General features: G+C 42.1%; 1 protein-coding gene across 11 annotated transcripts in view; it reads left to right on the top strand.

The window, feature by feature from the left end:
* CHL1 (cell adhesion molecule L1 like) overlaps positions 1-26950 on the top strand; it is a 109075-nt gene that overhangs the window by 41309 nt on the left and 40816 nt on the right. For 9 of the 11 annotated variants that reach the window (XM_090148460.1, XM_090148456.1, XM_090148457.1 and 6 more), the window contains 3 exons: positions 18525-18713; positions 20345-20450; positions 21118-21308. In XM_090148460.1, the coding sequence (XP_090004586.1) occupies positions 18620-18713; positions 20345-20450; positions 21118-21308 (391 nt within the window). In that variant the 5' untranslated portion in view covers positions 18525-18619. The remainder of the gene's footprint in view (positions 1-18524; positions 18714-20344; positions 20451-21117; positions 21309-26950) is intronic. The other 2 variants (XM_090148459.1, XM_090148458.1) reach the window with 1 other exon arrangement.

A 26950-nucleotide genomic window follows, 5' to 3' on the forward strand; every position in this document is an offset into this window, starting at 1 on the left:
GATCCTGGAAAATATTCCATTTTGCATGTTCTCATACTATAAACGTGGCTTAATGAGTCTTTCAGCTTTCCTATCAGCTTAATACACCGCTGACATTTCTCCATTTGGATAACAAGATGCAGTAGGATAAAATTATCTTTGAAATGCCCCATGCTGGCATATGTAGGTTTTCATATTAGCAGAGATATTTCTGTGCTATTAGATCAGTGGCTTCTCTTCATTTATCTACAGAAGGCTGGGTCAGGCCTATTGGAAGCAAGTGTCCCCCAAAAGACAAGAGAGGAATTCAGCGACTACAAGTTTGATTTTTTTTTTTTTTTCTAAGAGGATTCACCTTATTTCCCACAAGCATTGGTGTGTTTAGGATTTTTTGCACTGCTGCTTGCAGAAAGCAAGTTTTAAGCCTCCTTGATGGAATGACTGGCTTCTGCATTTGTAAAAAATAAATAATAATTAAAAAAATCATATTTGATGGAGACAGTGACTGAATCTATGGGTTTCAGTCCCCTCACCATGAACTGCACACAGAGTCAATTAAATTTGTGCTTACAGAGGGAAATCTGGGATTTTCTTATTCTTTCTCTAGGATGCAAGCATAGTTGCTGGCTGCTATGTAAGGCAAAAGGCAATTCCTTGTGTTGGCTGGGGGCAGAAAGAGCTTGTGTGCATTCAAGCCACATTTGTGGTGTGGAAAGCTCAGCCTCATTTGTACAGTTGCTTCCTGTGAAAGGAGGGTAAACTGATGGCCAATGCTCATCCCAGAGGGAAGGGTTTGAAGAATGCTCCTGGATATCAGAAAGGTGATTTTATTTCATCTTTAATTTAGAAGTGAGATCTGAATATATTTATTTTATCCAGCTCTATCAGAGTCCTCAGAAGCATATGAAAGACTTGTTTCCAGCCACAGTCTTCTTTCTCAATTGCTACTGGAATGGTTGAGGAAAATAAAAACAAATTGCTGTATCTTATGGTTTTTGGTATAGAAGAAGTTTCCGAACTGAAGTTATTGAAGTTACAAAGCTCTAAGGGTGATCTCTGCAGTAAAAAACAAGATGGCATTTCCAGAAAAGGAGTGAACGCAAGGCTTATTTATTTTGCTTGAATTCAAAGGCTTTCTAAGTAGAAAGAAAGAAGTCTTCAATTTTCCTGGTAGGGTCTGTTAGAAAGGAAAAAAACAAAATGGTTTGAAAAAATTGACTTCAATTTCTAGCCAAAGGCCAGACAAAGTGGTCACGTGTAAAAGTATCAGGTGTGTTCTATGTATAGAATAGTAGAAAAATCTGTTCTGAAGCATAAGTTAACGCTATCACACTGATTTTTAGCTATGTAATTACAATCATGCTGCATTTAGTCAGTGTGAATACTTACATTCTGGTGATTTGCTATCAGATTGGTTATAAAGCTTAATTTTGATTAAATACAGAAACTTTGTTTGAGAATTGCTCTGAATTTTGTGCCTCAGAGGCATACAGTGGAAATGAAAAAAGCACGAGAAGATGAAGAAGAAACAAACACCCCATTTGTAGAGAAAATGTCTTATTTTTCTTCCCTAATTTACCATAAAGGCGTATATATGACAATGGAAACAAATCCATTGCAAGCCAGGGGCACATGGCACATGTTGGGGTCCTGTGGAAGCTTTTTTGGAATTGATTATTGTAATACTGAGCTCAAATAATAAGCATGATGTGTTAATTAGGCTACTGATTTAATGCAAGCTATTTCTAAGAAAAAAAAAATGTTTTTAGCAATAAGAGATAAAATTGAACCAGATTTATAAGAAATGCCTGATAATATCCTATACATCTGGCTATAGCAAATGTTGAGTCAGAAGTGTGTTATTGCAAATAATTTAGTTTATTAGGGATTAGTCGCTGATGCAGTCATTAGAAAATCCAGTGTAGAAAGCTTTAACCCTTCCACTGTCCCTCCCTGACTCCTTTATCTTTGGCCCCAGCAGCAGTTGTTTCTCTCTCCTGCACCAAAACAGTCGTGTTCTCCAGGGACATCTTTGGCCAATTTAGTCCATAATCCTCCATAATGGGCTCTCCAGAGGGCCTTGGTACTAAATGCTCTTGGTGAGTAATAGTACATGCAAAATAAATCAGCACACACGTCCTGCCATGTAATAAATGACTGAAGTATGGCAGGGAATTGCTCTGCAGGAGACTATTGGCTGAACCCAGCTTACTAAAATTCTCAGTATCAGAAACTTGGATTTATCTCCAGGCTTCCCTATGCACGTGGCCCTGGACTGTTGCCTTTGCAGGGTCAACTCAGTGCAGACCTGCAAGGGTGAGGAGTCATTTTCCAGGTTTTCCAAGTGGTGTTTTACCTGGGGCTCAGGAGAAACCAATTGAGTTGTTCACTGAGAAATATCAGCACTACAAATGTGATCTTTGTCTATTAGAAAGACTTTGTGGGTAAGCAGGAGAAAAGAATTGCTGTAAGACTTGTTTGTTTTACTGTTGCCACTGAAAGGATGAAAGGAGAAAATGGACACAAGAAGTTTTAGTAGGCTCTTAAGGTCCCATGAGAAGTCTGTCAGAGTTGGGGACCAAATTCCTTCTGGTCCATCTCCTTAATTAAAAGGAGCAGAACGTTCCAGGAAAGCAAAGGACTGCATTGACAAGGACATACTTGAGACTTGTAACCCACACCATGACTCCACATTTGTAAGCATTTCTTTGAGTGCAGGAGGAGCACTGGTTCGTGTGTGCATCTGGTCCAGCACTATGCATTGCGTCCAGCAATCTTGCTTGTGTGCCACGTATATCATTAGGAATCACTACCCTACTTTCTCGTTTCATTAGGGATGGCAAAATAAAACATTAATAAGTTTTTTAATATGAGCTAAATTTAAATATTCATTTCTATGAATTACATGTCAGTAAGCTTTTAATATGCTGTAAGTAAAAAATAATCATCTCCTCATTGCTCATCGCTCTCTGTGTCCCACTTCACTTGAGCACAAAGGTCATCCAAGTGTTGTTTCTGGTCCATTTCATTCCCTCGTGGTTTCTTGTTGTGCAACATGTCACTGTGAGTCTGCATGAATCTCTCAGTCCTTCATCCTTGAAAGCCAATTTTCGTGCAACTTTCCACCCTAAATTCTCTCATTCAGATTTGATGAATAATGTGTATTTTCTATTGTAAGCAGTATGAAATGCTATATGCGTGTTTGCAGCACGTTTCCATGCTGCTCTCCCACTACTGCCCTTAATGCCATGGGAGGCCTCATTGCCCTCCTTGGTCCATCTGCTGTGCTCTGCTGAATGCAGTGATCAGAAGAAAAGTTTCATTTTAATAACATCAATGCAGTTGTTTTCCCTGATGCTACGATATGCGCACTACAATCTTAGGGTTTTATGCTATATTGCATCTGGGTATATTCAAGTATGAAGTTTCTCTCGTATCCAGGTTAAAGAAAATTCTGTATTGATCTCCCTTGAAAAAACTGCACATTTTGCTTTCTGTACATTTAAATACTTCGCTGCCAAGAGGAGCAAATTGTACTGTGAGCTGCAACACAGCAGACGTTGGCCTTTAGAAGATGATTGCTTTTCTCTGCTGGCCTGAAGTTTGTCTGCATGCAGTGGTAGACTGAAGGCACAGAGTATGAAAATTAAGCTGTCACTACTGATAATAGCCTTGGAATGAAAGGTATTTTCTTTTCATACAGATGGACTTCCTCACAAGTCCAGTTTCTGACGCAGATGAGATACAATTGCTAATTTCTCACTACTTGATGAGTTCACTGCCCTTAGTAGGGCTGTGGTGATTTCAGGGTGGTGAAAGAGCCGAGCAGAAATAATTCTAGAGAGAAACTCCAGCACTTGATGAAAAAATAATACAATCAATTAATAGATAATCAAGTATTAATAATTCAAGTGAGCTGGGGGATGAATGTTGTTAATAATTAAGCATTATTCTGATGGATTGAAATTAATCACAGTATCATCACCTCTCTATCTGGAGGCACACTAGTGATAAGTCTGCGTCTACCTCCTGATGTAATGGATGTCTTTAATCCATTCCAACACTGGCTTGTCTTTTTTGACTCAAAAGCATTCCCTGTGTGTTACCTGCATTTTTACAAGCATGCAGGAAGAAATCTTTTCTATCTGCCGTTAATCAGTTCCTTTGTGATGAATTTATTTTTATTTTGGGGCAATTCATGTTTGGAGTGGCTTAATTCCTGTGCTTTGGGAGCTGCTCTGTACAAGAGAGCAAGGAGTGCCCCATCCAGGGGGGCTGTGAGAGGTGTCAGGATGGGTGAGATGCAAGTGAGCTGTTCCCAGTCATCTGAGCATTGCAGGTCAGAATGGTTACTGCTAAAGAGGGAGACACTATGCAGATAAAGGAAAGATCTGAAAGGCTTTGGCCGAACTAACCTGAGTGTTCTGAAGTGGTCTGAGTAGAAAATGACATTGGGTTGGCTGAATGCAGTAACACTTGAACCACTCTGGGAGTAAAGTTGGTACGTGGTCACTGAGGGCACGAAGCTACTCAAAGTAACATTGGAATAATGGATAAATGAGAAGGAAGCATCTTATTTAATAGCCTGGTCTCTTACAAATGCATTAATTTTCCAGGTACTTCTAACCTCCAAGATTCAGGCAATAAAAATACTTTTTTCTTGAAAACAGGATGACACTCATGAGAGGACCCAGAGACTTCCAGGCTTTTGCCTGCATTCATATTCTTCTGCTTCCTGGCAGTTGTTTGATACTGTCCAAGTTTTTCTATAACTAGTGTGTTATTTGCTGTGACTCACGTTCCAAATGTGTGCTGTTTGCAAAACCCACAATAGTACTGTGTAAATGCTCTCACCTCCAGAGCTCCATCATCTGGAGTTGGGACTGCCTTTGTGCAAGGTGTGACTCAGTACCAACAGGCAGTGGGGCTGAAAGGGAGCCCAGGAGGAGAGCAATGAGCTGGCATTGCAGCTGATTGCTCCTGGTACAGTGATGTCAGTGACTGCTCTTCAAGCTGGTTTGTTCTGAAATTACAGAGGCACACGTGGGAACACTGGGGAGAGAGTTCCTAGAAAAGCTTCCTAGTTTTTCCTATCTTGGGTTTGTAATGGGTGTATGTGGTAAAAAATATTAATTGAGTAGCGTGGAATAAAAAAAAAAATAAATCAAGATTTGAATGAATAATATGAACAATTAGATTTAAATGATAATTAGATTAATGGAATCTCTTAATTACTTGTATCATTTACTTAATCTTCTACGTTAAATTCAGAAGCATCTACAGACCGGGAAGCAAGTCCTCCTAGAAGGTCTTGTTGGGATAATTGAAAGAGGCGGCAGATTAATCACAGTCAGTGTGACAGAAAGGAGAGGAACGAGCAGTTTAAAAGCTCTGTGCCAGTGTTGCAGAAGGCACTGCTAACACAGGGAGTCTGGGAGAGATGAGAAGGTTGAAACTCAGCAGCCCTCCCCTGTATATTGATTTCTCTAGGAAGGTTTCCTTTGGAGAAGGATGCTGAAGGAAATGGTGTGATTTCAGTAAGAGCAGTGCTCCCATCTCAGCATGCCATGACCTGTGTATCAGGAGAGATGTTTGTGAGAGCTCTTCCGACTCAACCACTCCAGCTGTCCTTATGTTGAGTGGTGTCACCTGGCCTCAGAAATACAGCTGATTGCAGGGGGGTGGAGATGAGATGAGGTGCACTGGGATGCTCGTGCCTCACTGCTTTTGAAATCGAATCTTTCTGGTGATGACAAGTGAGCTGAAAGGGTTTGCTGCTGTAACCTTGTCCTCTTTTTCATGTTTGTGCATGTGTAGCTACATATATTCGTATCTACCTACACACGTGTGCCTGAGGTGATGGGGAGCTCCAGGAGCTTGCACATACACAGAATGGCTTCAGATAGTCCAGTTATCTGAAATCTTTGTGCCATGTTTGATCATAAAAAATATCTCCTCTGTGCCTCAGCATCTATACAATATAGGAAGAACTCTGCTTGCTCCCTTAAGATTGTTTTGAAGGCAACTATATGAGGAGATCACCAAAGAATTTGGAAATGAGTGATGTGACCAGAGGGGAAAAGGATAGGAATCTCTGGAAAAATGAATGTTTATAAAATATCTTACAGTTTTAGATTGTTGTTCTTAACTTTCTGTCCTGAGTGGTTATTAATCTTGTTTTTGGGGCAGTGTGGGAGTCACAGTGAGCGTTTCATAGAGTATGTGCCGTGTAATGGTGCTGATTAACATTCACACAAGGTAGCTCAGAGGTGTGGGTTGGGGGGGGGGAGGAGGGGAGGAAGACAGCTTGGCAAGTTTAATAAATGCTTTAATAAGCGGATCTGCTTCTTCCTTGCATGGGGAGAGTACACAAACCAAGAAGATAAAACCAAAAACCCTCTCTGGGATTTTCAAATTACTGCTTGAGATTGGGTATGATATTAATGTGAATATCATCCGATGTGAATAGAGCATCCGAATCCCTTGAAATCCTGATCTCAACCTCATCCAACGCCTGAAGGGCTTCCTCCCCTGGAGAGAGCTGTTCTGGAGAGAACTGGGACCTCTGCTCCTGTGCTGGGCTTCAGGGGCTCTCAGGGTTTGGGCTCTTGAGTTGTCTGATTAAAAGCTGAGCTGAGTAAATGCCTTTAAGAGCATGAGTGAAACAGGAATTGGGGGCCGTTTCCTGCCTTCTGCAGAAGGCAAAGCTGTGCTGGTGGGTTGGTGCTGATGTCTGATTTCCCAGGATATCAGCCCCACCATGGACACAGAATTCACCTCCAGTCTGTGTGTTCTGCCGTGCATCACCTGCTGTCTGCTGGGCATCATTCTGCAGGGATTTGTGCTGTGTGCCATGCTAGCATTATGACCAATAGAATATGAAGCAGTAGGGGAAGCAGGTGCATGCTATTTCTCACTCTTTTTTTTTGCAAAAATTAATTCTATTTTTATTTTTCTTTTTTTTTCTTTTTTTTTTTTTTTCAGAGCGGGGTTCCCATTTCCTTTCTTTTTATATTTTCTTGTTACTGTAATGAGTTTTCTTGGCTCCCCATCCATCAGAAATCTTGACTTGATGATGTTGCTGGGAAACAGTTAAAGGTTTAAATTATAAACTCAGAGAAAATCAGCGATGCATGATTAGTTGAAAATTTTAAATATAATAGTCATATTTTTTATGCTGTGTACAGTAATGTCTTCTGTCAGCTGCAGTGTGACTTTTAATACATATTAATAGACTCTGTAACAATACGGATTGTTTTTACATCTTTTGCCAGACAGTGTGGCATTAAGGTCTGCGTGTATAAATTAGTCATTTGCTGAAAGAAACCAATACACAAATGATAAGGTCAGCTCTGTGCAGAGATGCAGTTCTATTGCTTTGTCATGTACCCAATAGAATTTGAGTCAGCTTCAGATTTGTCAGCAGAATGAAATAAAGAAAGAGCTGGGTGCTGCTCCAGGCTGCCCACCTCTGTATGCTGCTTATGTTTCTCAGTGCCAGGCCAACAAGGCAGATTTTGCAGGAAATCCCTTTAGCAAACAGGTGCTCACCTCTGAGCTGAAGGCAGCAGCTGCTGGGGCAGTTCATTGCAGAGCTCAAATACCCCCTTGTATGGATTGCTTGTAATCGCTTTGGTAACCTTTGGCGTTGCTGAGAAGCCTACAAAGTAATATTTAAAAATAATAATTAAAAAAAGGTATTTTTCCTTGAAATCTTTTGAGCTTTTCTCAATCATTAAGTTTTCAATAGTAGAGGCGGTAGCTCTTGGATTGCGCTTAATCACAATAATTATCAGCGTGCATAATGAGCTGTACAGAGCCATGGCTTCCGTAACACATCCGCAGCTGGAGCAGCTCTGCTCACCTTCAACCTCCCTGACACCCATTTTGAGTTAAGACTCCATCCATCACCTTTGCATGGGGCTGGTCCTTTGAAACAGATGCTCTGCAGCAAAAGAAAAGTGGCAGTGATTTCAAGTGCCAGTCACAAGAGGTGAGAAAACTGCCTCTTGTTACTCATTGAGATTGTTTCTGTTCAGCAGAACCTCGTTTTTTCCAATCCAGAGGCTCTGCAAACTGCCTCCTTGGAGAGAAAGTGGAAGCAAATTGCACTTGAATACTTCAGAAAGAAACGTTTTGAGATAAGGTGGGATCTCATATTGGTGTGTGATAACTGCCCTGCTGTGCTGTGTCATTGTCATTGCAGGTGGACTGGGCTTCCTCTCTGGAGATGGAGCCATTGCAGGTGGAGTGATATATCATTAACTGACAGCTTGTTAATTCTGTGATGTTATGAAATCTCCTGGGCGTGTAATTGCTTCAAGAGTTTGCTTGACTTTACTGCAGAGCTTGACTTTATACTGCAGAAGTTTGTACCTCACGAAGTTCTGTCCTAGCTATAAAATGCAACTATTAGGAAGCAAAATATTAGTTCAAGAACTACAGATGAGACTAAATGCATTAAAAAAAAAATAAAAATGCTATGCTTTAGAATTACAAGCATCCATCCCACGTCCCACTGATGACATGCACTTTGGTAGCTGTTGATTCCCCAGCTGGGGAGTAATTTCCCAGAGCTCATCACTGCATTGCAGTGCTCCCAGCATGGCTATGAAGAGAACAGCAGGGAGGGAGCATGGATGACAGATATTTTAAGCTGTCATGTCGTTTGGGAGTAGCTTAAACAAGGAGGATGGAGGGACCTGGGTACTGTAGGGAGCTCCATCACTGGTGGAGGACTACAAAGGCTTTTGGGATGGCATTAGGGTCATGGGTTTGGGGTCAGCCCTGAGTTCTGCAAAGCCTTGGAGCAAAGGTGGTGTGCTGTCCTGGCGATGAAATGCAAAGATGTACTCCTGGCTATTCATTGTGGAAGAGCTGCTGAGAGCAGCAAGCTGCAATGGTCAGCTCTGGAGTGTGGGTGAAGCCATTGTGCAAGCATTGGAGCTGAGTGCTTCATGCATGTGCTTCATCTGCAGCTTTTTTGCAACGCTGAGCTGGCACATCAAGGGCTTGGGATAAACCCAGCTTGCTTTGCACAGGGATATCTTGAAGCACTGGTCCCATCTCTGCATCCCTCAGCTCTAGAAACACAGCAGCCAGGCTCTGTGCCAGTCTGGGTGTTTTCTGTGTGTTTTCTGTTGCCCTGAGAAGTGGAGCTGGAGATAACAGGCTGGGTGTCTGGGTGGGTCCTCCTGGCTGCAGCCCCAGAGCTGATGGAGCAGCCAGAGAGAGCCGCTCCCAAACACCTGTGGTGCCCAAACTTGTCCCGGATTACACAAGCTTTAAGTATTTAGGGAAAATGCTGATTCTTTGATGAAAGCAGTAGTCCTTGTGCCCCACAAGACTGCTTTAAATATAATTTAAGGTTAGCAACTGCAGAAGGCATTTGCTCTGAAGGAGGAAACTCATTTGTCTTCACTTTGGGGCTTCCAGCCCAACAACTGGAGATAAGAGCCTGTCCCTTAGAATTCTTGGTTTGCATTTATTTGCCTGCTGCCAGTAGACTGCGCTTTACTGGAGAATGAATTAGGGAAGAGAGGGATTCCAGGCATTGCCTTTTTCTGTTTCTCTCAGGAAACACTGAATTGCAAATATTTGGAAACATTTTTAAACCCATATATACATATATATATATCACTGTAATACCACACCCCACCCCATCAAGGTTTTCTTGTCTGGTTCTAACCCCAGCCCTGCTTTGCTTTACCAATCTCTTCCGCTAACTGGAAAGGCTGGGAAAGAGATTTGGTGCACACAAGCAGAATTCAATTTTGTTTCCTATAGAGATAGAAGGTCAGGTTTGTTTGTTTGTTGGTTTATGCCTGTGGAGGTGATGTCAGCCAGGAGTATCTCTCCTGACCTCAGAGCACACAGTCTGGTGCAGATCTGAGTCCTCCTGTGCACATGCACTGATGCAAATGAACCACTTGCACCATGCTGTATTTTGCAGTGGTTCTTGTGTGTGTGTATGTATTTTATGTGTATAAATAAATATAGGTGAAGTTTATTTCTGCAATAAATTTGCACTGTGTAGAGACACTGGGAAAGATCAAGCAGTTTTGATCCCCCCTCTCCCCCCTCCTTCCCCCATGGGCTCTGTGCTTTCTATGCTGCTCTCCCATCACTGCAGCTGCTGTCACCACTGCAGCATCTCCCATTCCCCACTTGGTGCTCTGGGATCTGGTGCTGCTTTTATTCCCTCCCCAGTGCATTCTGCTTCATCAGCGTGAGTTCTCCCTGCTCTGTCTGTCTCTGCCCGGCACCAACCTGAGCTCATCTGCATCTCTGCTGCTCTGACAGCATCAGTGCTCTCCCAGGAGCTGTACCCTCTCTCATCTACATCTGACAGCAGCTGCTTCATGGCCCCACATGGCTGTACCATGCTTGTTGGTGTCTGCTCCAATTTCCTCATGTACTCTTCTTGCTGCTTCCTGCTTCCCCAAATCTCTCTCTCTCTCCATCTCCCTTTCATTATCCAAGTCTTGTGTTGATCTGCACAGTTCCGCAGCGCTGCACCCCTTCAGCTCCAACCTGCTCTCATGTCTGCATGCAGGAGGGCTGTGAGCATCCACGCTCAGCAAGCATTTAATTATTATTCCTTTTCCTGTTCCATTTCAGACGTCAAGTAGTGTCAGATGGATGAATGGGGTTTCACACCAAGTTGACTCTGCTGTTTCAAGTCTGAGTCATGCATGGACCATGCAGGGATGAGTCAGGACAGCTCTGCTCTGTGACCCCTCCTGCCACCAGCTGCCTTCCCCCCAGGCACATTCTGCCCTGGTGGTGTGTGTTCAGCCCTGTGCACTGTTCCTGAGATGCTCTGCTGGGAGTGCAGGCAGGAGAGGAAATCCATTGCACTCTGCTCCTGGCTGAAGGCACATAGCATCCAATGGTACTGCTGCAGCTGGCTGTGTCCAGGATCCTGCTCTGCTGGCTAAGGAGGAACTCCAGATGTCTGAGAAAGCTGCTTGAAATTCAGATTTCTCAAAAATTCTTCTGTTCACGTTGTGATACCCATCTCCATTCCCATCCTGTATGCAGACCTCGGTAGCTGTTGAGGTCTGGCATCACTTACCTGGTCAACTTAATGTTTGCAGTTATAAATGAGAGGGAATAGAAGAAAAATCATTTTATTGCTTTGTGAAGCACTCTGCCAATTTTCCATGTCATAGAAGAGAGATGCCATAGTCTGTAGTTATTACTGAAGTCTAATTATGTAAATGACATAATTTAATAATGATTATTAAATCCAAGCAAGCTTTATTTCTTTTCCTTATTATTGATGGCTCTCTTTGATAGCAAATGACAAGGTGCTTATCATAAAATTAATTTTCATGGAGACGTTGCCTCATTTGGGACACTTCAGGCATGGGACTGAGGGTGCTCAGCCGACCTGTTATCTCTGCAGGACCAAACGTTGTCCAGGAGGACAGCAGGAAAGGGAGAGAAAACTTGCACAGCAGCAAATATTTAATTAAAAGAGCTGCTGGGGCTGCCTGGTTGTGGCAGCTGCTTAAACAGAGATCTGGGCTTTAAATAACTGCAGCTAAATAAAAGGAGAAGGAGGAGAGAGGAGGGGAAAGCTCAAAGGGCATGGGCTGTAATTGCAAAAGCAGTTTTCAGTTTCCCATTGCAATGCCTTTACCAGCCATTAGTGCCTGTTTGCAGTGTGGGGTATCCATGGGTTATGGAAGTATTACTGCAGCAGTGCGTCACCTGCAGCTCCTGCTGGATCTAATGAGGAAAGCCCCCACTGACTGTTCTGCAGAGTGGAATAAAACAGAATGCAGTAGTTGGAAGATTTGTTCCTTTCCTGCGTTTGCTGACCAAATAAGAGCAGCAGCTCAGCTCCAGGGTTTCCTGTGCTCCAGGGATGTGTATAGGGTCAGAGGGAGCTGCAGGAGAGCACGAAGGAGGCAGGAGACAGGTCAGAGGCATTGGAAAGTGAAGTGCATGAAAGGCCTCGTGTAATGCTTGGCTTTTTAATAAGTGACTCTTCTCTGTAGCTTTCTGAGCTGTTTTCTGATCAGCATTTCTATGGCGCATAACGGGATGTGAGTTATGGGCGAGGATGGCAGAGTAATGAGGTGGATCTGTCCATGTGTGCCATACAAATGAGATGGAAAAACAACGTGACCAACAGAATTTGTGATTTCTTCATTTTTTTCTAAAGAAAAAGGACAACGTGTGGTGCTATGGAGGCTCTGTGCAAAGTGTATGGCACAGTTTTCACATACACAATGTGGAAAGCGCCTTTTCCCAATGCGCATGTAATTGATTATACGATGTCTGCAGACAGACTGGTGAGCAGAAGTCACACTTGTTCTGAGGAATATTGTGTTATGGGCAGAATGGGTAATGAAGGCCACAGTTTTGCGAGGCTGATGTTGAACATTAAGATTCTCTTTCCAATTTTATGCAACTTAACAGAATTCAAGCAGAATTTTCCCTTCCAAATGGATGCTTATTGATGTTGTACTTTAATTTCCAGCAAGATGGAGGAGGATACAGGAATATAGGATGTGAAAAGAGACTTGTTTCATTTTCCACTTAGTTTACCTTTAGGAGCAGTAGCTGTTTACTGCTGTTTGTAGGGGTAGTTTGCTTGAAGTTATACCCTTTTTCCCATTCATGTTGTCACCATGCTTTGAGCACAGGGAACTCTGAAGCAAACCCAGCCCCATGCTGTGGAAGCCTGCTGAGCTGTGGCCAGCACTGGTTGGAGCTGGGCATCAAGGTGAGGCTCCTCCAGGAGTTATTGCTTCAATGTAAGGTGAATCATGAGAAAGCTCATGATTTTCCTATTGTTTTCTGCAGTGAATGAGCATACAAAAGAACAAAGTGCCGTTGCTGTGCAAGTTCCTTTTGCAATCAGGAGGATTTGCATCACCTCCACTGAAGGAGGCTGTCGCTGGCAGTCTGATCTGCAAACAAACTGCAACCAGCTTTCATTCCCTCGGTGCATGGTTGACATGCTGTCCTTTCCAGTCATTCAGCCCCACTGCTACCGTACTTTATTTTGTGTTTCATGCTTGACCTATGAGCTGAAATGCTAATTGCTGATGAAAATTTCAATTAATGTAAAACTAGTTTCAGCCAGAAATATAGGTAACTCATCTAGGGGGTGCAGTATGTCAAGTGGAAAGAAAAAAAAATGGCAAAAGCCTCTGAGAGTAGTTGGATTTTTAGCTGGCTGTTGTGCTTGTCTCTCCTGTACTGCATCACCTGCTGGGGCTGGGGAAGTCTCTGATTCCAGTGGTTAATGAGAACTGAATGAATGCATGGCTTGCTTTTAAGAAGAGCAATGCAGCATGTGCAGGGGGTTGGATTGTGGTTGCATCTGTAAAGCTGTGCATGTATAAAGCCAAGCACCTTATTTTATGGTGCTTGATACATGTGTTATGTAAATTATGCTGTATAGTACAATGGAGAAATATAATCTGAAATTGCAGTAGGGTATTTTTATTTCTACTTTAACTTTAGATAACATAAAGCCTTGCTAATTAAATCATTGTATATCTCTCAGAAGTTTGCAAAGCACTTAGGAGAGCGGTTTATGTTGCAGGATGGGGTTTGTACAGCTCAAGTATGCCATCATAAATCTAGATATTCTCCTGGAAAAAAAAAAGAAAAAAAGATTGCTGCCACAGTAGAACAAGGAGCAGGCTGGAAGAAATGGAGTGTGAAGGTTCAGATTGGTTCCCACTCAGAGAAGGACCAAGTCTGTGCAGGGAGCTGCGCTGGTCTCCCCATAAGCCGAGTTTGTACCCCTTGCAGGTCTCTGTCCTGCCCTGCCCCTCTGGGTCCCTCAGCTCATAACTGTTAATTTTCTGTATTTTCTTGGTTCTAAGTGCCTAAAATAACGAGGGCCATTCTGCAGCCCACGAGAGGAATGTTTTTATGATGGTCCATAAAAGTCTGTGTTGCATGTCCTGGTTGCCAATATTAGAGGGTGGGAAGATGTGAGATCGAGGCAGTGATTTTGGCAGACAGCCCCAGTGGCAGCTAGAGCTCACATTCTTAGATGCCTTGAAGAAGGAAGGCTTCATGCTGGCAAGCAGCTACCAATGAGCAGGTCACGTGTACTGATTAGAAGCACTGTTTCTGTGCTTTTCAGGCACTCTGTGTATGTATAACACGTGCAAGGCCTTAAGAAAGATGATGCTGGTATCCTGTGATGCAGTAGTATGGTGCTCCAGCAGTTAGATGCACAGAACAAATTAAAGCAGACCTGCCAGGTGGGTCCTTACACAACAGAGTGATGGCCAAGAGACAACATTAACTACTCCCAGAGCTTGTGAATGGTTTGAGAACAACATGGGGTGTGATGTACTGAAGTCTCAGGATTGCATTGTAGGATTTTGCTGGAAGCAGATAGGCAGTGTGTCCAGAACTGGATTGCTGGTCCTGCTGTGTTTCCCCACAGGCAGACAGCAGGACAGGTGATGCACGTGTTGCCCTTCCCAACCTGTGGAGTTTGCAAACAGAAATTGCATAAAATGAGTTTCCACGTAATCAACCCAAGGATGAAGTGTGGGTCACAGCTGGGGGCAGCAGGCCTTGCCTTGGGGATAGGCAGCAGCTATGCTGGTGTCTGCCTGCCTGGTGGTGACATCACATCTGCTGGCCTTCTCCTCCTGCAAACCAGGCAAGGTTTGGGCTCCCTGAACCCTTATTTGTTTCTTAAAGCCTCATCCCAGGGAAATTAGTTATGCTACTTACACTGGTTATTGGATCAGCAGTCTTACTGCTGCTTGCACTGCAGGAGTACATTTCACAGCCTTGCACGCGTATTTCTTTACCCTTTATATGCAATCTATTGCATTTCTAGTGATAGCTTTGCATTTTGTGAAATTGAAAGACCTAAAAACCGATAGATCACAAAACTGTTAAGGCACAGTTGTTAAAATCACATTCAAAGCATGAATTTGCTGAAATAATACTGAAAACTTGCCTAACTGCACTGGAAACTTTGACCAGCGCAATCCAAAGATGTTGACAAAATCCTTGGCAAGGTGCATGGTGCATAGGCTCATCTCACTAAGCCTCCTGGGAGCGAGGCCGCATCACGACTGTGTGCTGCAGCCTCACACACACTTGGGAAATATTTCCCTGCAGAAGGAAGGGCACCTTTCTGATTTGGTTGATTACTTTAATCATCTCCAGCATTTGCATATGGACTGCTTTCCGGAGAAAGCAGCAAGTTCCAAAAATAGGCAATAGGGATGGAGTCAAGTGAAGGTTATCTTCTCACTGCTGTGTGTGCTTTTTAGGGGGAAAAGCTATGCACGACATCAGCACTCAGAGCAAAATGATGGGTCCCTCTGAATGTTCCTTCTCATCTTTTCCAAACGTGAATGACCACAGGTGGTGGTTCTTTGTCATTATTTTTTGGTCCTATTTTTTCTTGTTTTCAGGGGGGGAAAAACGGACAACAGCTGCCTGAATACTGCAGCTGTAGCATTACGTTTAAGGCCTCACTGGCATAAATATCAACCTTTCTTAGCTAATTAGTGAAGCAGTGAGGTGTTCCTGCCCACGGCGTGGAAAATGCAGAATTTTTCTCCTCCAGCTGCTGGGATTTAAGTGGTGCTGCGGGTGAAGGAAGGTGGAATTTCCAAACTGGTGGGAGGTCATAAAGAAATCAGGAGGTAGAGGAGGTGCTGGCACTGAGCTGTGCTCTAGCAGCTCTGGAGCAGCGGTGCAGAGGGAGCTGAGCGTGGAGCAGAGCAGTGTGCTTCCTTGTCTTTGTCCAGGGCTGGGATTTTTTTTCTTCTGTGATTGGATCCAAAAGTGAGACTGCTTAATTTAAACTTCTGTGCTGTACAGTCACTTATCTTGTAATATATGATCTAATTAAATAACCCAACTTTCATTTCTCACACCAGGAAAGACTTTTTTTTTTTTTATTTTCCAGAGTTTTGTTTTGCTGTTCTGTCACTGGGGCCACCCTGAAGGCTGAGACTTCTAATTACTGACAGCTTTTATTCAACAATCCTGAAATATAATGTGTCACTGAGAAATTAAGTCTGATTCTAGCTAATGAAAAGGTCAGCTCAGAAACGCAGCAATATTAAGCTGTGGGAATTCAGTACTTTCTTTAATATTTGTGCCATACAGAATTTATACAGGAGCCAAATCTTCCATAGCTTGAGAGAAGCAAATAGCTGAGATTGATTCCATATTTAATAGTACAATGTAATTTCTCTTGGAAGCAGTAGATCTCTAATCTGGGATTTTTGGCTGTCATCCTGCTACTGTTAATGAGCAATTTTAATGCAGTAATTACATGTAGGGAAAACTGCTCACGAGGTTTATGAGGAAAAAAATGACAACTTAATTTTTTTCCCTGTTTAGCCATCCAATGTTTGTATAGCATGTTTTGGAAGCGGTGCTGTACATAGAAATAATCTGGAACTGCATCGCTCCTTGGAAATGCCGATATTTTGAAAGATTTGCTCACTGTAAATAATAGGCAGCTCATTAAACAAACAAATGGTCTGTCCTTAGAGCAATCAGTATTTACTATTAACCAAACAGCACAGTAAATAATGAATTGCAGGTAGGGAACTGCAGATAAGTATTTGTGGTGAATTCAAATTAGTTGGCTTAAGCCTGAGGCTGAGAGAAGAGAGGAACGGGGGTGGAGGGGGAAAAGGGAAAAGGAGGAGAAGGGATCCTAAGCATAGCATTTACTGTGGCATTCCTGATCATTGTGCCAAGGAAAGGTTTTCTGCTGTCGTCTTTGTCACCCAGGTGCAAGGGATGCTTTGGACAACTCCTAAGGAGAACAGAGGAGAATTCGGGATTCCTGGGGGAAATAAAAACAGGTATCCAAAGCAAGCTGTGGGGCTGCTCCAGCTTCCTGCTGAGCTGTTGTTTTTACCAGGGTTAAGATTCTGCAGGTTTTTATCTGGCACACACTGGGCCCCAGGAGAACGCTGTGCTTTGGCACTGCTGAGACCGAAACCTGCCCTTTGCTGCCAAGTTCTTGTGCAGCCACCTCAATTATTGCTCCAAATTACTTCAGCAGCTAAATTGTTCATTTGCTGGGATCTGGCACGAGATGAGAAATTTTGGTTCAGAGTTGAATGGTTGTAGAAGTGAAGCGTTGCACTGCCTGAAGTTTGGGTACATGGCAGCGTTCGAGGCTGGGATGGATGGGAGAGCCTGGGGGATGCTTGAACCTGAAGTGCAACTGTGTGGCTAGGGAGTGTGCTGCCAGAGCATCCGTGTGGCTGTGGATCCGTTGGAAGGTATGGGCAGAGGCTGTGCAGTCACCATGTATTGTCACCTGGGATGTGGAATAAGGATCTTAGTAGCCTGAGCTGTGGAAGGGCCTCTTGCTCACAGGTCAGGGCCAGAAGGAATGCAGCTGAGCTGATTATCTCCTGCCTCAAACCAGTGTGCTGCTGCTGGTTGCTGATCTGCAGTCAGAGGGTCCCCATCCCCTTGTCCCTCTGTGCTGTCCCTCTCTGCTGAGCATGGCACTGAGCAGGTCAGCCAGCATCTTCCATCAGGGAGAGTTCAGTGCCTAAGATATCTGTATGACATCTGCTTTTTAGCCTCATTTCTACACAAATGAGGCTTATGGGATTATCATGTCTGTCTCTTGTCCCCTCGCTGGCCAATTTCAATCTTAAACCAGGGATTTTAGTCTCGAGGATGTTGATTTCCAGGAGGGTTTCATGAGTTATGTGAGTAAAGGTTCCCAGTAGTGGACACTGCTCCTGCAAAACTATCCTGACAGCTGAAATCTGAATTTCTCGAGGTAGATGTGCTGTAAGTGCTGTGTTAGCAGATAAGCAGTACAAAACATACCTTACACTTGTTAATATTTCGCTGATATTTGCAAGTGGTGCTGATGACTGAAATCCTTCACACACCCACACTTGTGGAGCCCTCTCCTTTACTCCCCTGTGAGTGCACTTAAGCTCTCATTAGCAAAGATTTTTGCTCCTTCTGGTGCCTGACGTTTTTACCTTGTAATGCAGTGCTGAGGATGTGTTTGGAATGTGTGAAACCTACGTGCAGTAGTTCTGGGATAATGGAGTAAAAGGCAATGTTTCGTGCTCTGCTCCTTATTAATGAACTGAATTGGACTAAATGTCCTTTTTATGTTTTTTTAAGGCATAAATAAAAGATAAAAAGATGTATGAGATTTATGAGTAAGGTCATTAATGTACCAAATTACTAAATTTCTCTCATTAGCTCTGTTACATTACTTTCCAACTTACACAGTTCTCATTAGAAAAACTTATGAACTGGAATAATTACAAATATATCATATTTTAAACTATTCCTGCTTTAATTGCAAAGCAAAAAATAATTATGCTTTTGTGCTGTAATTGATTTTTACTTTTTGCATGTATTTTACTTTAGAGGTTTAATATAGGACCTTCTTCTAGCTAGGAGATGGAGAGAGGAGAGGAAATGGTACCTTCATGCAATTTACTGCAAATCCTGAAGCACTGCTTTAATTTAGTAACCTCATTAGAGCCAAGTTAATACACACTAATATGGCTGTTTCTTCTCCTTGCTAGGCTCCCAGTTTCCCATCTTAGATCTGATTTGAATTGATGGTGAGAGGAAGCATAAGGTATATCTCATTCTGTTTGGACTCCTTGTTTACAGAAGAATGATGGAGATGCTATTAAGCACAAAGAGGATCACCATATGCCTGTTTTTCTTTGTACTGAATTTGGCAGCAGCTATTGAAATACCGTTATCAGGTGAGTTGTAGCTATTTACTGAACACTTTGCTGCTTTGTTTTGGCATGCTTGCTTTATTTATTTTTTTTCCCCTTTTTTCCCTTTCCCTGAAGAAAAAAGTATTAAATCCTACTTTCAGTTGTTCCATTTTGAATTTAATTCTGCCAGAACATGGCCTTTGGGAAATTTAGAAGTGATAAAAGCATGAAGCACTTTGTTTAGACTTGTTTGGATGCAGCAGTAAACTTGTCTAATAACATCTACCTGATGTTCAAGATCCAACACACTGCTTAGCTCTGAGGGGTCAGATCTGTCCTTCACATAAATCCATTATTTTGGCTCTGTGTCTCCCTGAAGCTTCTTGGATGTACATGAAACAGTATTTACTTGTCTCCAACCTGCTGTCTTGCCTGGAGAAGGAGCAGGTGTATGTCTCAGGATGCACATGAATCCCCAGAGAAGAATTTCCTATGCCTTGCACCCCACCAGCTCTGTTCGTCTGGCTGGGATGTTCAAGCTGCCTATTCTACATGGTCTGTGTACATTCAATACGTGTGAAATACAAGATGAGGCCCACGTGGGACCACATAAGTGATGGCCAGTGGACTCCACTGCCTGGGTGGCCAGGAGGATTACACACTACAGTTTGCTTTCTGGGGATGAAGCAAAACAAAATTCAACCATATTGGGTTTTGAATGAATTATACTGATGGAAAAAGAACTGTAGGGTCTCAGCAGGCTTTTGAGTGCAGCAGCTTCGGAGCAGGACATTGGCAGCTTGGGTACCTGCTGTGAGCAGCCCTGGTTGCAGAGGATTAAGGCAATTAAGCAGGGTTTTAGCCTGTTTTCATAAAGCTACCTGAACTTGTTTATCAGTGAAGGAGATGGAAGCGACTCCCTGTGCTGAGGTAAAGCAGGAGCAGAGCTTGGACTGCAAAGTGCAGGCCAAACTGTCTGGGCAACCACTGGCTTTAAGTACCTACACAGGGGAGTCATCCAGCCCTTAATGTGCTTTAATGAAGGTCTTTATGTTTTAATAAAAAGGAATTGTGTCTGATCAGTGAAGCTGGTGGGCCTGAAATTGCTCAGCTTTGAGACCATATGGTACGGTATCATTCCACGGTTTGCTTCAGCTCTGAGCTTCCTGGACTTAGAAGAGAAACCAACGATGATGTTAATTTTCTTTCTGGCTGCTTATAAGGATGTGACGATCCCATTATCCCTAGCTACGTGGCAGGGCACATCTTTCCTTCTGTGGCTTTGTTACAGTGATATTTGTGACACTTTTAATTCCCTTAGAAAAAAAAAAGATAGTGAAAAATCACTGTGTGACTGCTCATGGCATTTTTGTCCTGCAGGCTGCATTCTCATCTTTGCAGTCAATGGTTTTCCTTGTAATTTTAGCCAGAATTAAGACAGAAGTTTGTGATTTTGTGTATACCTGTGCCTGTGAGTCTATAGACACATACAGATTTGGGGAGCAAAGTGTTGTTGATGTCAGGAGGGTGATGATAATCATCCCTTATTTAAGGCAAGCCTCACAGTTTGCAGCAGTGAGGTAATCCTGACATTGTCTTGTTGAAAGAAAGGCCCTGAGCTGTGCACAGCTATGCTTGAAAGAGGATTTAATCTGCTGTCTCTTTGTGTTCAGTTGCACAGCTTCCAACAATCAAGGAGCAATCTGAAACCCAGGTTGCCTACCCTTTTGATGAGAACTTTACAATTAAATGTGAAGCCAGCGGAAACCCGCAGCCCACGTAAGTACTGCTTTCACCTGGAGAAGCAAGCAGACATTGAGTTTGCTTTTAGCCTTTGCCAAACATTATTCCTCTTTTGAGGAGGAAAGGAATAGCAGGTGTCTGGGAACCTGCTCAGAATCTCAAGGCAAGGTTAAGCTTTGTTTCCATTTAAACCATTCAGCTTCTGCTGTTTGAAATCCTTCGCTCTCTCTGTGAATAGATAGCAACGTGACTTTTTCTCGTTGGGAGAGGTTTCATTTCTGAGCAGTCTGCTCATGTTCTCCTGGGTTCTGTTGTGGTACCTCTTGTAGAGCTCATATAGATCCCTGTTGAAAGTCCCAACTGTCCTGCAAATAGCTTCTTTTTTGGAGTCCTGTAATTTCTTCCAGTGTGTGGCTCCTGCTTTCACGGGTGGCATCTCTCATTTATTGTCCTTTTGTTAAGCTCTCTGTTCTTATTCTGTGTCCCAGTCAGTTGTCCAAAAAAAAGTGAACTGTCCAATAGCAGACATGCCTAATAGCTAGCACAGATTATAGCAGCACAGTGTTCATTTTACCATCACCTCCTTTGATAGAGTTTTGCTTTTCTTTTGTTTTGATACCGCAGTGTTGGAACTATAATTTCCACGGTTTTTGTATTCTCTATACTGCGGCCATTCCTTTGTAATCGTTGTTTTATTTTTCAGTTTCAACTGGACAAAGGATGGAAAACCATTTGATCTGTTATCTGATCCCAGGATAATCACACGTAACAACTCTGGGACATTTGTGATTCAGAACCATGGAATCATCACCAATTTTCAAGGGAAATATCGTTGCTATGCATCCAATGTGCTGGGAACTGCCATGTCAAAAGAAATTGAACTCATTGTTCCAAGTAAGGGCTTTTGCTTCACTTTCATTATACTTCATGTAAAAAAAACTTTGGAAATAGTGTTGTTCGTAAATCAGTGGATGCCAAAAGAAAACTTTGTGCCCTCTAAACTGTTATTTCATTCCAATTTTTGAGACAAGAAATCTGAACAACAAAATCTGAATGCAGGGATTCAGACCACACCATTTATCTTACGTGTTTCCAAGTGATGCTCCTCACCATCTTAATACAGAAACAGTGGGGTAAATCACACATCTGTTTTCCCAGATAAATTAGTCTGGAAAACATTTATTGTTTACTTCTGCTTTCTGAGCTACACTTTGCCTTGGGAGGTTGGGCTAGTGGATAAATTAATACAGACTTTCAAAGGGGAACCGAATGTTCAGTGACAGAAAATGATTATTTGTTTCCACTTGGCTATTTAAATGTCTTTATAGTTTGCTGTCTTTGCCTGTTTCGTGAAACCAATCAGGATTCTTTTCTGATTTGTATTTGCTTAAAGCCTCTGCTTTCTCTTCACTTCTAATACTTGCTCTTTCTGTGAAGAAGAAAGTAGAGCTATTGATGATAATTGCCGCATGATAAAATTCTCTGCCTAATCTGGACAGAAATAATTGGTTTGAGAGAGGATACCAGCACATCATTAACATATTGAAATGTTTGGAGAGGGAAAACAAATGGCAGAAATGAGAAGAAGAAAAAAATATAAAAAAAGGACATAAGTAGTAGTGCAAGAAATATTTGAAAAATTAAAAATGTAGTGGGCAATGAATAGAAATGCATTGTCAGTGAAAACAAAACTGGTTTGAATTTAAGGCTGGGAAAATGTTTTTTACGAAAAAGGGGGGAAACTTTTCAGTTAGTGTTATTTCTAATACAAGAAAAGTCTGTTTGATGAAGAATTAAGAATCATACTTTCACTTTCCAAATATTTATTGGAAGGTAAATGCTGCTTAGAGTCATAAGCCTATAATATTCCAGCCTGGTTACTGTGGGGCTGAGCACCCAGAAATTGGGAAGACAGTATGGCCTCCATCTCAGAGCATGGAATATGAAGTCGTGGGTTGGGCTGGGGGAAATAGCAGCTTATTGTGAAACAGCAAACAAAGCAAGTGTTTGGAAACTCAAGGGGTGGTGATCCAATCAACCCTAAGTTCGTTAGCCTGGTGTCGGTAGCATTCAGGGTGTAGTATAAATACTTAAGGGAAGAATATTAAAGTTCTGGAGCTGGATGGAAAACGAGCTCTCAAAACTGTAGTTATGAAAATTACTGATCATAGAAATGAGTACTTCCATCATTAGCACAGAGGAAGGCAGGGGGAAAATTAGGTGTCTTTCAGGACTGGGGTTGTGGAGATGAACAAAATTGACTGGTAAAAGCTGGAGGTCATCTAGCTGGTCATTGGTCAGGACAATGTTCCTATGATGCTTCATATCAAGAAATTAGGGAACTTGTTTGAGAGTAACTGAGGAAGAGAAAGGCAGTATTGGTCATAAATTCAGATAGGAAAACGTGAAATTAGAAGAGCAAAATTTAAGAACCCTCTAAATGAGGGCATTTACTTTAATTCCTATACTTCTGCCTCTATTTCTTTAACTATATAACATAGATGCTGCAAATTAAATCAGGATTCAGGGAGCACAGAAGACACCTTTCATTTTCTGAAGCGCTGGATAGTCTACAGCTCTGCTCAAATGAAAGAGATCTGCTGGTGCACAGAACTGCTGCAAATTAGGCAATCAGACACAGAAGACTTTGGGATAAATTACCTCTATTCACCCACAAGTTTTGAAGCAGCGACTGGTACATATGAGATCACTACATGTATTCATGATAATGATGCAGAGGTGGCAGTGCTTTGCCAGCTGTATTCAAGTAAAATGTAAGCTGCTTGGCAAGTCGCTGTGCCAGTGAAGTAGAGAAGAAAACAGCAAGACAGACTAGGGTAGGTTTTTTTTCATAAATTAAATTTCCATTGTACAGAAGTATAATGCCAGGTTTGTAAGGAAAGTAAGGTTGCTGCTGAAAAGGAAAACAAAAGAGTGTTTACTCAGAGTAGTCATTCCAGGAAAGCATTAGCAACGTCAGGAGAAATGATCATTAAATGTCTCCTACATAATGAAAATACCCCACCTCCCCTATATGTAATGACATAAAGGAGAAAGAAGAAGAATTGGCTCTGAGATTAATCTGCATTTTTGTATCATTTACAAAGCCTAGATTGTTACAAGATACATGCAAAATGAAGATGGATGTAGTGGTGAGAACACAGACCTCGGTTCCTCTCCTCCTGTATTCAGGGAATCTATTGGTCAAATTACTTAGTAGGCCCAATGCCAGAAGAAGGAGAAGTAGGGTTTAAACTTCTTTAATTAACTGTAGTGTAAAAGACTCTTCATGGCAAACAGTTAAAATTTATGTTCAGTATTTCTAAAGCCTTTGCTCTAAAAGACCAAAGTTCTGAGGATGGAAACAGAGCCTAGACATAAAATTGTCTGCTTGAGAGACAATTGTTTCTTTGAGAGCAAGGGGCCTTACATCCCCGGACTTCCTTACAGTCAGACTTCCTAACTTTTTCAATGTAATGAAGCAATTAAAAAAATGCATTACTAAAGCAGGTAATATCTCATAAACAGTTCAAAGGTTGCAGTGGAAATTACAGATTTTACTACTGCATTTACAGCATGGATCTGAATAGCAGTTGATGCACTGAGCTGAATACAGGAAGCTGCTCATGTGGTTGGTGATTTTCAGTGATGTTTAAGATTCTTTGATGTGTTGTGCCATACGTGTGTATAACAAATTGTTCAGCTCCTAATGAAAGCGTCTGATGAGGTAGGAATTTCCAGGGTATAGAATTTTATTGATTATTTCTATTCTTCATTACCATTAGATCTTTTAGAGATTTTGTTGTATCCATGATACAACTGTGCATCCAGGACACATCTCCAACAATGACTACAGAGAAAGTTACGAAAGGAGACCTAGTGCATAGTGATGTTTTCCTACAATAGTTTCTCAAAATATATATTAATTGCTGACTTGAAATAATGAATCAGCTCCCATTTTAAACCAGTTACTGATAGGAACCAGGTACAGTGGCACCAAAGACTTCTACAGCTACTTACAGAAACCTTCTGCCTTCAGTTTGACTTCTCAGTGCTTTTCCCAGGAACGTGCAAAACACCAGGCTAAATGCACTCCATTCTCTATCTGGTACAAATTCTCATCCTCAGTACAGTTGTAATTGTACAAAGTCATTACAGCTGTTAGCATTAGGACAGAAACAAAAAGTGTGCTAATAGGTGTCTGAGTAAACCTGCAGCAGTCTTGCTGGCACCAGAGTGCTGAGAGTCGGGTTGCTAAACTTCTGTATACAGCTTAACTCAAATTCAGATTTTATTCTTGCTTCTCATGTCTCTACTGTATATTCTGAACAGATAAGTAGGAGGGACTGACCCAGCCTCTGTTCTGAAATTTCTCTCAGCCAGCCTAATTTGTCACTGGTATTTCAGCCTGATCTCAAGTACAGTTAGGTCATTAAACTTTGAATCACCCCGGGGATTAAAGAGAGACTGGTTCCTTATACAGATGACTCTGGAAACTGATAATCTTTCATTTCCATGGTTTATACACTGCCACAGCACTGTGATTCTGGTTTTTGAATGCTGTACATCATTCAAGATACAGCCTTGGCAGGAAATAATACTTTAGCAATGAAGTCATTCCTGCTACTGTTTTGAGAGCTTTATATATCCATATGGGCTTTTAGAAGATGTTTCCATAACTGAAGTCAGGTGTGCAGTTTGTCATCTTCCCTGTGGCTATTTCACTCCTGCCTGTGTTGTGAGTGTCCTCCCACTGGTACTTCAGCAAGCCTTTCTCAGAGCCATTAAATAACATTCTGCCCTGCGTTACGGATATGTGAGATGTAGCACTTAGAGCTACTCTGGATTCTCTGGCCTCTCTCGTTATGTCTGTATGTGGGGAATTGCACGTAGGACTGACGTGACAGTTTTAGTGGTATCGCTGCAAGGAGATCAATTGGTTGTAAATTTTACAGTGTCCATGTGCTGCTTTGATAACTCCATCCTGTGTCACTTTTGTGACACAGTTAATCTTCTGCAGTACTTTCTAGCTTAATTTGATGGTGATAGTTTCTGAGATCAGCCACAAATCAGTAGTGATTGATTCTGGAATATCCACCAATTAAAACAGAGCAGCACAGCAGAAAAGAAAACCAGCCATTTCTTCCATGTATGTACTGAAAACTGATGTGCAAGAGCCAAAGCCTACAGTGATATTAGCTTCTGAGCCTTAATAAATCTCCTTTCAGAAGCAATCATTTTTCTAGACTTTGAGACCAATGGGGCACCAGCGAATAAATATATTTGTCAGGAGATTTGACTCAGGAATTTGTTATGAAAATTGAATTTTCTTCTCTTGTAAAACTTGAAGGGTTCAAAGCACTCCCAGTTATGCATTGAGGGAACATCAAAGTTTTGAACAAAGTGAAATGAAACAGTGTAGAAAACCCAAGGAGCCTCAAACACCTCATTGTTCAAATACGATTTAAAGTTATACAAGACACTGGGGCTCACAGTGCTGCTTCCCCCAGTAGGGACCAAAGTGGGCATTTGGGCCTGTGCTGAAAGGAATGCCTGCACTGCCAGCTATTGACTCCAAGATGGTGATTTTTCACTGTCTCCTGGTGGGAATTGATATCTTTTTTGTATAATTAGATAATTATTGGCTACAGAAGCTGACTGGAAAGGCCAGTGATTATGGCACCCAACTGGGGTATTGGAGACCCAGATTTTATTGTTGCGCCAAATGAGGCAGAAAATGGGTTTGAACAAAAGTTTCCCATGCCTTAGATGAGCAGTCTCACTATTGGTCTATTTGCTGACCTCCTGATTTTGACTTAGTCAGAAATCCCTTATCCTTCACCTGATCCGGCACTCTTAGCTTTATTGAGTGATGTGCTTTTGGGAAAAGTAAGCAAGCTTTAGGTCAACAAATTGGCTTTTTCCCACTGGAAAATGTTTTCTGTCTCCAGCAGTCAATAGATGCACTTTCCAGGGCTTGAAAAGTATTGATTATTGAATGTATTGGATTTAACATATCGTTCTTTCCCTTACTTGAAATGCCAACTACAGAGTGGGTGATGCTCATTAGATCCATGTTGTTTTTCCTAATAATTTCTATTTGTATTAATAACACTTTTGGACATGAAAAAAAAAAACACAAAACCTATGACCAATTTGCACTTAGGCAATGAGCATTGGTTTGATTGCTTCATTTTGTGTTCACTAATGCTACAATGAATAAAAACTCCCCAGTCCTGGCCCTGTATTTCTTCTCAACCTCCTTTTCAGCTTGACTTCTGCTGTGTGACACTGCAGCTGTCTTGCAGTGCCCTTGGACTGCGGACATATTAAATTGTTTATTTGCTCCCAGAGTGCCCTCTCATGCCTTGAACACCAGGATGGCCGTAGTTGCTGTGCCAGTCTGGCCCTGCACAGCCAGGTTGCTTTCATTCTGTAGCTGTTTAATTGCTGATAATTTTAATGTTTAATGAAGTTGCCTGAACTGAAACTTTCATAAGTTTGAACTTGCCTGAAATCAGAAGAGTGTCCGCCCT

The sequence above is a fragment of the Phasianus colchicus genome, chromosome 11 (assembly GCF_987193195.1).
Source record: "Phasianus colchicus chromosome 11, bPhaCol1.hap1.1, whole genome shotgun sequence".
NCBI classification, from domain to species: Eukaryota; Metazoa; Chordata; class Aves; order Galliformes; family Phasianidae; genus Phasianus; species Phasianus colchicus.